This window comes from Hypanus sabinus, chromosome 10, assembly GCF_030144855.1.
Source record: "Hypanus sabinus isolate sHypSab1 chromosome 10, sHypSab1.hap1, whole genome shotgun sequence".
Taxonomy (NCBI): Eukaryota; Metazoa; Chordata; class Chondrichthyes; order Myliobatiformes; family Dasyatidae; genus Hypanus; species Hypanus sabinus.
This window is the reverse complement of record NC_082715.1, coordinates 79,949,802-79,963,524: the sequence shown is the minus strand read 5'-3', so window position 1 is coordinate 79,963,524 and position 13,723 is coordinate 79,949,802. Positions and strand designations below refer to the sequence as shown.

At 40.5% G+C, this 13,723-nt stretch overlaps 1 protein-coding gene across 4 annotated transcripts in view; it reads right to left on the bottom strand.

The window, feature by feature from the left end:
- The window catches only part of heatr5b (HEAT repeat containing 5B), a 139,940-nt gene that overhangs the window by 113,660 nt on the left and 12,557 nt on the right, over positions 1–13,723 (bottom strand). For all 4 annotated transcript variants that reach the window (XM_059982182.1, XM_059982183.1, XM_059982184.1 and 1 more), the window contains 4 exons: positions 12,117–12,328; positions 11,047–11,155; positions 4,175–4,324; positions 643–814 (listed from right to left, as the gene is read on the bottom strand). In XM_059982182.1, coding sequence (XP_059838165.1) covers positions 643–814; positions 4,175–4,324; positions 11,047–11,155; positions 12,117–12,328 — 643 coding nt within the window. The remainder of the gene's footprint in view (positions 1–642; positions 815–4,174; positions 4,325–11,046; positions 11,156–12,116; positions 12,329–13,723) is intronic.

The window sequence follows — 13,723 nt, the reverse complement described above, 5'->3', positions numbered from 1 at the left end:
TGGGCAAAAGAGCATCTCTGAACGGATAACACGTCAAACCTTGAAGTGGATGGGCTACAACAGCAGAAAACAACAAACATACAGAAATATACTCAGTGGTCACTTTATTAGATACCTGATAAAGTGACCACTAAATGTATACTGCAGGATTAGGATTCTAGAAGTTCAACCTCCAATTTATTATAATATTTCATCCCATCTACAGAGGCTAGCATAATGCTTTACAGTGCCAGTGATTGGGGTTCAATTCCTGCCACTGTCTATATGGAGTTTCTATTTTCTCTCCAAGACCACCCAAGCTACCTCCGGGTGCTCTGATTTCTTCCCACAGATTAGGGTCAAAGACGCACAGATTAGGGTCAGTAAGTTGTGGGTATACTACACTGGTACTGGAAGCATGGTGACGCTTGCAGGCTGCCCCCAGCACATCCTCAGATTGTGTTGGTCATTGATGCAAACAATGCATTTCACTGTATGTTTCAATATACATGTGACAACAAGTCTTTAATCTTTTTCCAACATTCTTATGTCTCCATTACTTCTGATCTTGCTTCTTCCATCCTTCTCAAAACTGCATAATTTTGAGAACCTTTGAAACCTTTTATTTTGGGTATGTACCAGCACATTTTCCGAGACACACACCTGCTGCTTGTTTGGGTGTCAAAGCCGTTGCCATGACAGTTCCAAGTAATTTGGATACTGCAACACGGACTGCATAGTTAGATCCCTCTAGGCCCTTAAAGCAGAGAGTAGCCAGGTTTTCCAGTTCTGTGGTCCACATGAAAACAGATTCTTTCTGCAATTCTAAGAGGCACTAGGATAGAAGCAGATACATTTTTATGAATGAACAATGTTGTCACAACTACTACAGTGAAAATCCAATAGCCACATTTCCACAATGGAAACCCTAACCAACAAGACAGAGGATCAGGTATCAGCTCTAACTCGATGAATACTCTTGTCTTGAGATTTGGGTCGTAAATAAAAGTCCAAATCCAGAGACGCAAGTTCACAATCTAGGCTGACACTTCTCGTAGAAACTCCATTATTGCTATTTTCAGACCATAATATATTCCAATTACTGACAAAGTATACTTAATTTAAACGTGTTGAGATCTACCATAATTAGATCCTTACTCAGAAAAAAATGACCATTTTTGTTTAAATACTGCAGCCCTGATTACTTCTTTTGCATCATAGCTGGTCTTGCCTAATGATAGCACATCAGCCTCCAAATCAGAAGTTCTCCAAACAAGATTTTTGCCTATAATTCAGACATACCATATTAGAGCACTGATATTTGATTATTCTTCTCTAGATACAGTGAAAACATCGACTGTTTACAATTTTCCCTGGATGCTGTCTGCCCTGCTGAGTTCCTCCAGCATTTTCCAATATTCTCACGGGCAGGTTTGTTAGAGCTTTTGGGGAAGGTTTAAGCTAATTTGGCAGGGGGATGGGAACCGAAGTAAAGGTACTCAGGATAGGAAGGATGATTAAAAAAAGCAAAGCTAGTGTGCAGTCAGACTGTTAGGAAGGGCAAGCAGTTGATAGGTCAAAATTGCAGCTAGCAGGGTGAGTATCAGTGCACTAGGGATGCAGAATCTAAAAGGGTAGCAAATACAGTAAGTACTCAAAGTGTTATATCTCAATGTACAGAGTACAAGATACAAGGTGGATGATCTTGTTGTACTGATTGTCAGGTATGATGTTGTGGCTATCATTGAATCATGGATGAAGGATGGTTGTAGTTGGGAGCTGAATGTCCAAGGTTACACATTGTACCGGAGGGATAGAAAGGTAGGCAGAGGGTACCTGCTGGTAAAGAATGGCATCAAATCATTAGAAAGATGTGACATAGGATTGGATGATGTTGAATCCTTGTGGGTTGAGTTAAGAAAGTACAAAAGCAGAAGGACCCTGATGGCAGTTATACATAGGCTTCCAAACAGTAGCCGGAATATGGACTACAGATTACAATGTGAAATAGAAAAGGCGTGTCAAAAAGGGCAATGTTATCATAGTCATGGGACATTTTAACATGCAGGCAGACAGGGAAAATCAGGTTGGTAATGGACCTCAAGAGAGTGAATTTGTTGAATGCCTATGAGATGGCTTTGTTGTTGTCGTTGAGTCTACTAGGAGATCAGCTGTATTGGATTGGATGTTATGTAATGAACCAGAGGCGATCAGAGAGCTTAAGATAAAGGAACCCTTAGAAGAAAGTGATTGAATTGAAATTGAATTGAAATATCTTTATTGTCATTGCATAGTACATTTTGTCATGCACCAATACAGTGAAAATGAGATTGCAACTCTCGTACTCAATGCTATAAAACAAATAAACTATAAATAAAATCGTTACCAGCCAGTACAAGCAATGTCCAGCAGTACAAAAGCGCAACTCAGATGCATGCCAGCCATAAAACCAGTATTCAAAGTAGCAATATAACAGTTTTATGGATGATGCTTGATCAATTGGTTCAGAACAATTATAGCTCTGGGCAAAAAGCTATTTTTCAGTCTGTAAGTGTGGGGATTGAGTTCAACTTGAAATTTGATAAAGTCTGATGTAGCAGTATTCAAAAATCTGAGATGCAAAGGAGCTTGGAGTCCCTGTGTAGAACACCCTAATGATTAACTTACAGGTTGAGTCAACAGTGAGGAAGGCTAATGCAATGTTATCATTCATTTCAAAAGGTTTAGAATATAAGCGCAGGGATCTGATGCTGAGGCTTTATAAGACATTGGCGAGGCCTCACCTTGAGTATTGTGAACAGTTTTGGACTTCTTATCTAAGTGTGCTACCATTGGAGAGGGTTCAAAGGAGGTTCACAAGGATGATTTTGGGAATGAAAGGGTTATCATATGAGGAACGTTTGATGGCTCTGAGACTATACTTGCTGGAATTTAGAAGGATGACGGGGGGGAAATCTCATTGAAAGCATTCGAATGTTGAAAGGCCAAGACATAGTAGATGTGGAGAAGATGTTTCCCATGGTGGGAGACTCTAGGACAAGAGGGTGCAGCCTCAGGATAGAGGTGTATCCATTTATAACGGATGTGGATAAGCTTCTTTAGGCAGAGGGTGGTGAATTTGTGGAATTTGTTACCACAGGCAGCTGTGGAGGTCAGGTCGTTTGGTGTGTTTAAGGTGGAGATAGATAGGTTTTTGATTGGCCATGACAACAAAAGTTCCAGGGAGAAGGCTGGGGAGTGGGGCTGTGGAGGGAAAAAAAAAAGTATCAGCCATGATTGAATGGTGGAGCAGACTTGACAGGCCAAATGGCCTAATTCTGTTGATACGTCCTCAAATCAAGTCGTCACTTTTATTGTCATTTTGACCATAACTGCTGGTACAGTCCATAGTAAAAATGAGACAACGTTTTTCAGGACCATGGTGTTACATGACACAGTACAAAAACTAGACTGAAATAGTCTTGGGTCTGCTCCTATGTCTTATGGTCTTATTTTGTGTGTGTAGTTTGTCTTGTATACTGTTTATACAGATCATTGAGCTAAAATAAGGTAAAACAATAATAATGTACAATAAAGTGTAAAAGCTATCAAAAGAGTGCAGTGCAGGTAAGCAATGAAGTGCAAGATCATAATGAGGTAGATTGTGAGGGCATCTTATTGTGCAATTCAAGAGCATGATAACAGTGGAATAGAAGCTGGAGGTACATGCTTTCAGTTTCTGTATCTTCTGCCTGATGGGACAGGAGAGAGGACATTGGATGTTGGTGGGTCTTTGATTACACTGGCTACTTTACTGAGATAGCAAGAATAGGCAAAATGCACATACGGGTGGCCAGTCCTTTGATGTTCTGAGCCATTTCCACAACTCTCTGCAGTTTCTTGCAATCACGTGCAGAGCAATTACATTACCAAGCTGCACCAAGACAGAATGCTTTCTGTGCTACTGCACAATTCAAAGTGTTGGCTTTTAAAACTGCTCCTACATATATTATTTGTGCAAGTAGCCATTATGGACCAATGTAGTCTATTCAAAACAGATCAGTGAGTTATTCTCATGACCTTTCCAATATTCTTCCCAACTAATTGGTCATTTGTCTTTTTTTAAGACCTTGCAGTCTGCATGCTTGCTGACATACCAAGAACATTACATAGGCCAAATCTTGAAGTGTACTAAAGGGAAAAAAAAATTTCTTACCTTAGCTACAGCACACCGAACAGCCATGGATCGGTCAGTCAAACCAGAACGTGTGTTTTTGTAGATGTCACGGTGGCAAGAAGCAGCTGCACCTCCCAAACCATTTAGCACCTTCTGTAGACTCAGCAGAACCTCACTGCGGCCCTGAGACTGTTCAAAACACAGAGACTTCAGAAAGCAGCAGACCCGTTATGGCTTTGATACCTGGATGCAACTCCACACGCAGCCTTCAGTAAAGTACGGCTTGACTAGGACAGACTCAACCTTCAATTTAAAGTAAGGGATTCTATCTGAATATCTACAAGTGACAGCAGAAATCCCCATTTATTCATTTGCAATGAAGACTTCCATTGGAAATTTACTAAAAAGGCAAGGTACAAGTCACAACCTTAGCTTCAGGAGTTTATCAGGAGTCATTTCTGTTAAGAGTCACAGGGTTACACAACATGGGCTCAACAGCTTTGGTCCACTAAGTGAACACCAAGCCTCAAGCACACATTTATTTATTTATTTAGAGATAAACGTGGTAACAGGCCCTTCCTGCGCTAAGAACCCTCACTGCCCATGTAACCAATTAACCTACTAACCTGCGTCTTTAGAATGTGGAAAGAAATGGAGCACCTGCAGGACTCATCTTACACTAACTTGTCCTTCCTATGTTCCACAATGTATCTGGACACTAGGGGCAATTTACAGTGGCTAATTAACCTACCAATTTACATTACTTTGAGATGTAGAAGACAGGAGCACCTGGTGAAAAAAACAGACACAGAGAGAACATGCAGGCACCAGTGAGCACCTGGAGTCCAGATGGAACTCTGGTCATTTTGGCATAAAACCTGTACCAGATGTACGTCTCTGCTACCAACATCCCACGCCACCCCCCCCCCACCCACCAGCACAAGTGGATGCACATTCTGAAATCTTGTTTTACTGAGGAATTGATGACTCGTGCACAGTGGGCGATATTCTTAATGCTGAGTCAGAAGGTTGCAATTTCCAAGCCCCACTTCAGAGATATGAACACATATTCCAGGCACTCATTCCCATCATAGAAGCAAGGGAGTACTGCATTGCTGGACTCACTAACATCCAAGTAAGATATTAAATCAAGACCCCCATTTGAATCATGAGGTGAATGTAAAAGATCCCACATCATTACTTCAAAGCTAAGTTGAGACCCATCGCCAGATGGCCTGGACAACCTTTATCTTTCAACCAGAAGTAATTTAGATTGTTGAAATTAATTGAGCATTGCACTCAATTCTGGTTGAATATAAGAATGTGAAAGCTTTAGAAAGGGTGCAGGCCATATTTATCATGATATGCCTGGATTAGAGTACACGTCTTATGAGAAGAGGTTAACGATCCAGGGAACTTCTCTTTGGAGTGAAGGAGGATGAGAAGTGACTTGATAGAGGTAATTTAAGGTGTAACCCCCTGGGTCGCCTCAGGCTCGCTCAGCTCGTTCTTGTCTAGGGGGAGCAGCCTTCGGCCCCGCCAAACTGGGTAATCAGCTGGTGTGGATGCTGTGTGATGTCCCCGCCTCACCCAAAAACAGACAGTACACCATATGCGATTAAATGAGTACAATTTATAAAGGTTACTATAACTAAGTGATTAATAACGATACAGTATATATGAAGAGAAAATTAAAGAAAAGGCGCCAAACTTATCAAAGTCCAAACCACTTCGTGCACAGCCGTTGGAGCTCAATTTCTGAAGTCTTCTGGCCACCATTCGATCCCTTCCGAACTCCTCGACTCGTAGCTCAGGACCCTCCGAACTCCTCGACTCTCCAAACAGCTCAGGACCCTCCGAGTGGTCAACCAAGCACATCTAGCTTCATCCCCCCCCCCTCCTCGGAGAATCTCCCGGCCTCGGACCCCCCTTTGGGGTCCGATCCTCGCCCAGCTTAGAGCATTGCGTCCTCTCTCTCGACCCCCTTGCGCTGATCTGCCCAAAAGCCCGTCAACAAAAGCTTACAGACTCAGAAGAAAGAACATTAATCCCCATTTGGTTTACAAAGGAATACCATTCTCGGTATCAGTAAATTAGCATTCCTGCTAGTTAACAAAAAGAAACCCTTTCCCAACAGTAACAAAGAAAAAAGAAGAAACCCCCTTTACAAAGGCATAGATAGGATGGACAGTCAGCACCTTTTTCCGGGCGGAAATGGCTAATACGAAAGGGCATAATTTTAAGGTGATTGGAAGAAAACATGGGTGAATGCCAGAGGTAGTGTTTTTTTAAAACACAGAAATTGATAGAATATACTACCAGGGGTGGTAGTATGGATAGATATATTTGGAAGATTTAAAAGACCCTTAGATCAGCATATGGATGAAAGAAAAAGAGGGGACTCTGTGGGAGGAAAGCATTAGATTGATCATAGAGTAGGTAAAAGGGTCCGCACAACATTGCTCTACAATGTTCTAATGAAAGCAACCAAAAATAATCTGATTTTTAGCACATTATCTTGCTTTTATTTTATTTGTACTTTTCATAAATTGTTTGCACATTTCCTATAATCACAATTTTAAAAAGTACTTAATCAATTGTAAAGTGCATTAGAATATCTGAGTGTAAAAATGAGTCTCATTCTTTTAGTCTCTGGTAGCACAGACCAAGCACCCAAGAGTGCAATCCAGGAGTTCAACTAAGAACCCTGCTCCAGATTTGCTGCAATCTTCCCCACAGAGAGGGTTCAAGCACTTCGTAAGTTTTTTTTAAAGTTTCAGTAATAATTAGCCCTTTGCAGATTGCAGTTTAAGAAATGTTGATTTTTTTTGACAGCAGCTTTGCAATGTACGTGGTGATTAATTAAAAATAAGAACATGCGATACTTAGAAGAATGACTGGTCCAGCCACTGCTGAAACAAAGAATTCCAGTTTGCAGCTATCACCATTACAAGTGCACATTTGCTTTAGATGCTCATATGACCATACAAGCATTTTGCAGAAACAAAATAGGTTTTTTCTTGGCTTTTGGAATAAAGGCAGAATCTCTTGTGTTCATATGTTTCTGATAAAAAGCAGCTACTGTCCTTTCTTAAATGTACTGTAGATGGCAAGCTTCTCAACAGCTCAGAATGAGAGAAGTTGCAATACACATGCCCAGCAAAAGTTTAGGCAGTGGCAAAGTATTTTCTGAGTTTTCAGAAACTGAAGAATAGATCAATTGCACACTTCCATTTATGGGTCTTAGCAATACAAAAAAAAAAGTATTTTTGTTTAACTACGTTGACAAAGTTGTTAGGTCACTTTGTTGACGAAATTCAATGGCTGTACCTTCCCCAATGTCAACATTTCCTTTCCTTTTTTAAAAAAAATGTATTATTTTTATTAATTAGGGATACAACACAGAGGCTAAGAAGGGCCAGAGTCACCTCTACTTCCTGAGGAGTCTGAGGTCCTCTGGAGTATGTAGGCCTCTCCTTCACATTCTATCTGTCTGTTGTTGCCAGTGCAGTCCTCTATGCAGTGGTGTGCTGGGGCAATTGCATCAACGTGGGTAATGCCAACAGGCTCAATAAGCTGTATAGAAAGTTAAAATGAACACACTGGAGGTTCTGGTAAAACAAAGGACCCAACGGAAAATCCTGGCAATGCTGGACAATGTTTCTCATTCTCTGCATGCCACCTTGGGTAAAAAGAGGAGCACATTTAGTAATAGACTAAGACAACTGCAATGCCCCAAATAATGCTATATGAAGCCATTCTTACCCTTGGCCAATGGCCTCTATAATTAGTCAACCTACAGTCGGGAAAGTGACTGTTAGACCCCCTCCTGTTAGACTGTGGTAACCCACCAGCGCCTTTACTTCCTGAGAAAGCCGAAGAAATTTGGCCTGTCCCCTAAAACCCTCACTAATTTTTATAGATGCACCGTAGAAAGCATTCTTCTAGGATGCATCTCAACCTGGTATGGAAGTTGTCCTGTCCAAGACTGGAAGAAGCTGCAGAAGATCATGAACACAGCCCAGCACATCACACAAACCAATCTTCCATCCTTGGACTCACTTTACACCACACACTGTCAGAGCAGTACTGCCAGGATAATCAAGGACACGACCCACCCAGCCAACACACTTTTTGTCCCTCTTCCCTCCGGGAGAAGGTTCAGGAGCTTGAAGACTCCTACGGCCAGATTTGGGAACAGCTTCTTTCCAACTGTGATAAGACTGCTGAACAGATCCTGACCCGGATCTGGGCCGTACCTTCCAAATATCCGGACCTGTCTCGCGGTTTTTTTGCACTACCTTACCCTTTTCTATTTTTTATTTATGATTTATAATTTAAATTTTTATTATATTTACTATTGATTTGTACTCCAGGGAGCACTAAACGCAGAATCAAATATCACTGTGATGATTGTACGTACTAGTATCAATTGTTTGGCGACAATAAGGTAATAATGATGATGTTATTTTTTATTCTTTCTATTTCTCTTCTAATATTTATATCTGTGCACTTGTAATGCTACTGTGATTCTGTAATTTCCTTTGGGATTAATAAAGTATTTATCTATCCAACAGACACTTCCAGCATTGCCCAATTATATTCTTGTGACCAATTAGCCTACTAAGCCATGTGTCTTTGGAATATGGGAGGAAACCAGAGCACTCGGAGGAAACCCACAGGGTCATGAGGAGAACAGGCAGCGTTTCAGAGAGCAGTGGAACCGAATCCAGGTCACTGGCACTGTTAATAGTATTACACTAACCACTATGCTACCATGCCGCCCAAAAAAAAAATCAAATCATGGCTTTTCTTGTCTGGAATATACAGTCTGATGTGACTTAGTTATTGGCAATGACACCTTCTTCTGGATTTTAAGCCCCACTTCATACTTGAAAACTTAGGACTCAAGAGAGTGTAAATGCTGGAATCTGGAGAAACTCAGTGGGTCAGGTAGCACCTATGAAGGAAATGGACAGACATTTCGGGTTGAGATCTTTCATCTGGTCTGAAACCTGCTGAGTTTATCCAACATAACACCTTGTCTGTTGCACTTCAACATGTAACCTTAGTTTGCAGCCAAGGTCTCTTCGGTGTCCTGGGAAAGAGATAACATCATTCAACCAGGACATTAGGAATAGTTGCAATTACAAAGTGACGATAGAGTCATCCATTTAATTGTGATATTGGTTGAATTTCAACCAATATCATAACTAAGTGGATGACGACATCATCAGTTTGCAATTGTAGCTCTACTCTGTTGGATTAGACTGTATAATTGTTACTTTCTGTGCAGTTTAAAACTTCATGCCTGCTTGCATTTTGTATAACTGATTATATACATGTAACTGTTTATAATGCTTCCTAGTGGCCACAATATGTGTATGTAATTTTTCAATGTCTCCTCAAATGCTTATAGTTCTTTGTATGATTAAGGAAGCTTCTCTGTTATTGCATTATTTGAATAGGGGCTATCTGATTGCTTAACTCTTATCTACAAATTTGAATGGAATATGTTTATCTGTGGTATAAGAAAGGTGGAACAAGTTGGCCCACCATCTTTGCTCTTTTCCATTCCTTCCCTCTTTGTTCTTAGACTCACTGCTACTCCATTTCCAATCCTCTTTGTCCTATTATTACTTAATAAAACAATCATGAAGCAACCAGTTTACGCCTCTTTCTAGACTTCTGAAAGATCCTTGCATCAGCTCCTCTCAAATTCTATCAGTCACCAACATACAACTTAACAATTAACCCAACCCAAAAGCAAAAGAAGTAGCTGTTTTTTATTACGTGCCTTATCACATTCATTTCCCTTCATTTGTGCCTTCAGGGATATGGGAGGAAACTAGAGCACCCAGAGGAGATCCATATGGTCACAGGGAGAATGTGAAAACTGCGAAAATTATTGCAAAAACAACTTCAAACTTAAAATCTTCTCTTCATTGTTCAAGTGATCAGCTGAGGGAATGCTGCATTAACAAAGTTATTGTTGGCCATTTGAGAATGTAAACTGTCCATTGGAGGGATATAAAACAATCCCACTGTGTCCTTAAAAGAAGAAAAAGCATGAATAGGACAATTGGCCCCTCACACTTGCCACACCATTCATTGATGGCCAGGCTGTTCTCTCCCTCAACATCAATTTCCCACACCAAATCCCAAACACTTTAATATCCAAAAGTCTAAAATCTGTCTTGAATTTTACTGATGCATTGAGCCTCCATGGTACTCTTGAAGAAAGATTTCCACCTAAGTGTTTCTTCATATTGGGTACTGAATCCAAGCTTTATTCCCGTCCTGAATAGCTAATCTCTTATTATCTATCTGTATCTCCAAAATTTTCAGTATTAACACTCTCATAGACCCTCTAATACAGGTGAGCAAAGATTCTGCTTCCTGACTGCACTGGAGTAAAGTAACAGCCGGTATACTTTACTAAAAGTGGTAGGAAAGAAGGAAAGAGAGTGGAAAGTAGAGAAAGCCCAACTCCACATAAACACACTCTTGCACAAGAGAGTTGTTGTCTTGTACAACCAGCTTCAGAGAAAAGGATGCTGTGTCACCTAACTCCTGTAAGATACTAATCAAGGAAACAAATACATCTTGTCCCTGTGGACAGTCTGTTCTGCACAACCATGGCATTATCCATTTACAAGACTGCAAGAAGACCGTACACGTCCAAATTCAGAAAAGTCATAGTCTATGTTACATTGTAATTATTTCCTATAACCTAGTAAGTCATCAGCTTTTTCTTTACCGATAACAGTTCTGCGACACTCAGGCCAGCACAGATAAACAGATGTTGTAATAGCATGGCACTTCTGGACAATACAGGCAATTTAGTATCTTCATCAATATCACAGTTAACATTGCCTCAATCTGTAAATGTTTATAAACTATTTGCTTACCTCTGCACTTTTCAGAGCCTTTAATAGATTGCTGACAGTTTCAGGAAAGGAGCTGCCCAACACTCTGCCCATCTTTTCATAGAAGGCCCCAATGCAAGCCACAGCTGCCCTGCCAATGACAAAGCCATCCATTGGTAGTTATATTCTCTTCTAATACAGGTCTAAGCAAGAGATAGCCATTCAACATGTCTCACATTCAACTACACAAGAGATGTTCAGCATCTGAGTTCAGTGTAACCTTCCATTCCTTTCCTCAAGAAACATTTAAAGTGATAGGTCAGGAAATTTGGAATCAACCTCAAGTTGTAGCAGAAGATTGAGGTAAGTGTGTGAAGAAATGCTACCCGATGTATCCTCTGAGGGGCCTGGCTTTCATAGTAAGGAGATGTCTTAATATCAAAATAAACTTTATTCATCATAAAAAAAATTACAAGAATAAACTATGCAATGCCTTTTCATCCTTACATTCATAGTCAATACACTAAGTAATGTTTTATTACAATCCTTAAAACCCATAGGACTGTTGCTACTCACGTGACCCCTTGGGGTGGTACACTATTACAATAAATGAGGTGCAAATGGTGAACAGTTTTGTTATACTAGAGAAAGCATACTACTCTATTTTCTCAAGTTCAATATCAGGACATGAATTTGAGTGTATGGGACACAAGTTCAAAGTTTGCAGGATTTGTTTTAATGCAATACTTCCTATATTACATAAGTAAACTGCAAATTTTGTTTTAAAAAGCATCTCCCAACCTGCACACTACTGATAGGATAACAATTTAACAATGACAGGGCAGATCCTTCTTTTATGCACTCTTAAAATGGGGCTGGCCTTTATTGAGGAAATGGTAATAAACTTGGATAAAAATATTTGTAAGATTGCAGGGAAATAGGATGGGATTGTGACCTTGTGGAAAATGCTTTCAATGAGTTGGCCAAATACCTTCCTTCTATGCAATAAAATTTCATGATTCATGCATCCTGCAACAGTCACACTATTTAAATTAATCAACCAAGTTTCAAAAGCTTGTAATTCCTCAAACGTTTTTGGAACTTTTACATACAGTTTGGTTGGCAGGTAGGCTGACGTGTCATCCTTGCTCTTGGCAATGTCATTACATTTATCCAAAGTCTGGAAGACAGTGAAGGTATCTCCGATGCTGTAGAGAGTAGCAAGATTCTTAGCTAGTAGCTTGCGTGTGGGAGGGCCTGGTGAACTGCTTATCAGGTCAATCAGCTGTTCAACCAACTTCTTCTGCTTTTCTTTCACATCCACCTTGAATTTTCAAACAATAATGTTTTTTAAAAATGAACAAATTAATTGAGAATGATCTTCAGTCTAAGTTTCATATTTGCTGGCATATGAAATTAGTGCTTCATTTCACAATTCTTAGAATTTCTCCTTACAAGATCATGATAACATCAGCCAAGACCATGGAAGCAGTTGTTGCACATTATACATACATCCCTCACCCAACTCTACCTCCGCACATTTGGTTTTCCCGTGAACCAGCAGACACAAGTACCCTCCCTAGCTGATGGATTAATTGGCCCCTGGTGTATAGATGAACAGTAAAATCAGAGGGAGAATTGATGGGAGCATGGTGAGGCAAAAAGGAATCAGTGTTAAGGGTGCTCAATGGTAGCACAGATTGAGTAAAGAAAAAGCTATGCTCTATGGTTCTATTATCAGGAATGCAGTTACCACCTCTTAAGGCCTTTATGCTTTGCTACAAATCTCTCTTTGAGCTTGCTCCTTCAACTTTCTCCAATCCTACTTAAGCCTACAACTATGCACAGAAGCTGCCTACATTTCAGCAAAATTCTTATGCTTTTATTGATCTGAAATATTAACCCCATTATCTCCCTGCAGATATGTCTGGGTTTTTGTATAGTTCCAGTAGGTACTGATATATTTCGATTGCTGGCAAATTTAGTATTTTGAGCAATACACAAAATGCTGGAGGAACTCAGCAGATCAGTCAGCAGCTATGGAGAAGAATAAACAGTCGGCCCTTCATCAGGACTGGAAAGGGAGGGGGAAGAAGCCAGAATAAGGTGGTGTAGGGCAAGGACTGCAAACTGGCAAATAATATGCGAGACCAGATGAGGGGGGAGGAGATAGATGGTAAAGGCTTGAAGAAGGAGGAATCTGAGAGGAGTGTAACGCCCTGGTTAAGATTTTTACTGCTATTCTGTGCAAGCATTTAATTTTTGCAGTACTGTAAGATAAAGGGCTATGTTGTTCAACTTAAGGAATATTGTGTCAGCCAATCAGGATGGTGGAATTCGGAGAAGGTTCTAGAGAACACTGGGCGAGAGGTTTTGGTGACGGACACTGGTGTGGGTCAAGGTCCTCTTGGGGAGAGCTGGGGGAAGATGGTTGAGGATGCCATCCCTGTTGCACAAGGTACTTTGCATGGATAAACGGCTTCAAGAAGGAAGGACTAATACTCCCGTGGGGGAGCCGTTTGTTCACGTGGATATTACGCAACATTTGGAAGGTGGAGTATGCTTACACAGACTGTGGGTCCAGCACACGAGTTAAAGACAACTTCGAGATGGAGCTTGAAATGGGTTAACTGCAATGGGCCCTTCTTATTTTTTTTTAGTTTTCTTGTTTCTACTAACTGTTCAGTAAATCTGAGATTTGTAATTATATTTTTCATAA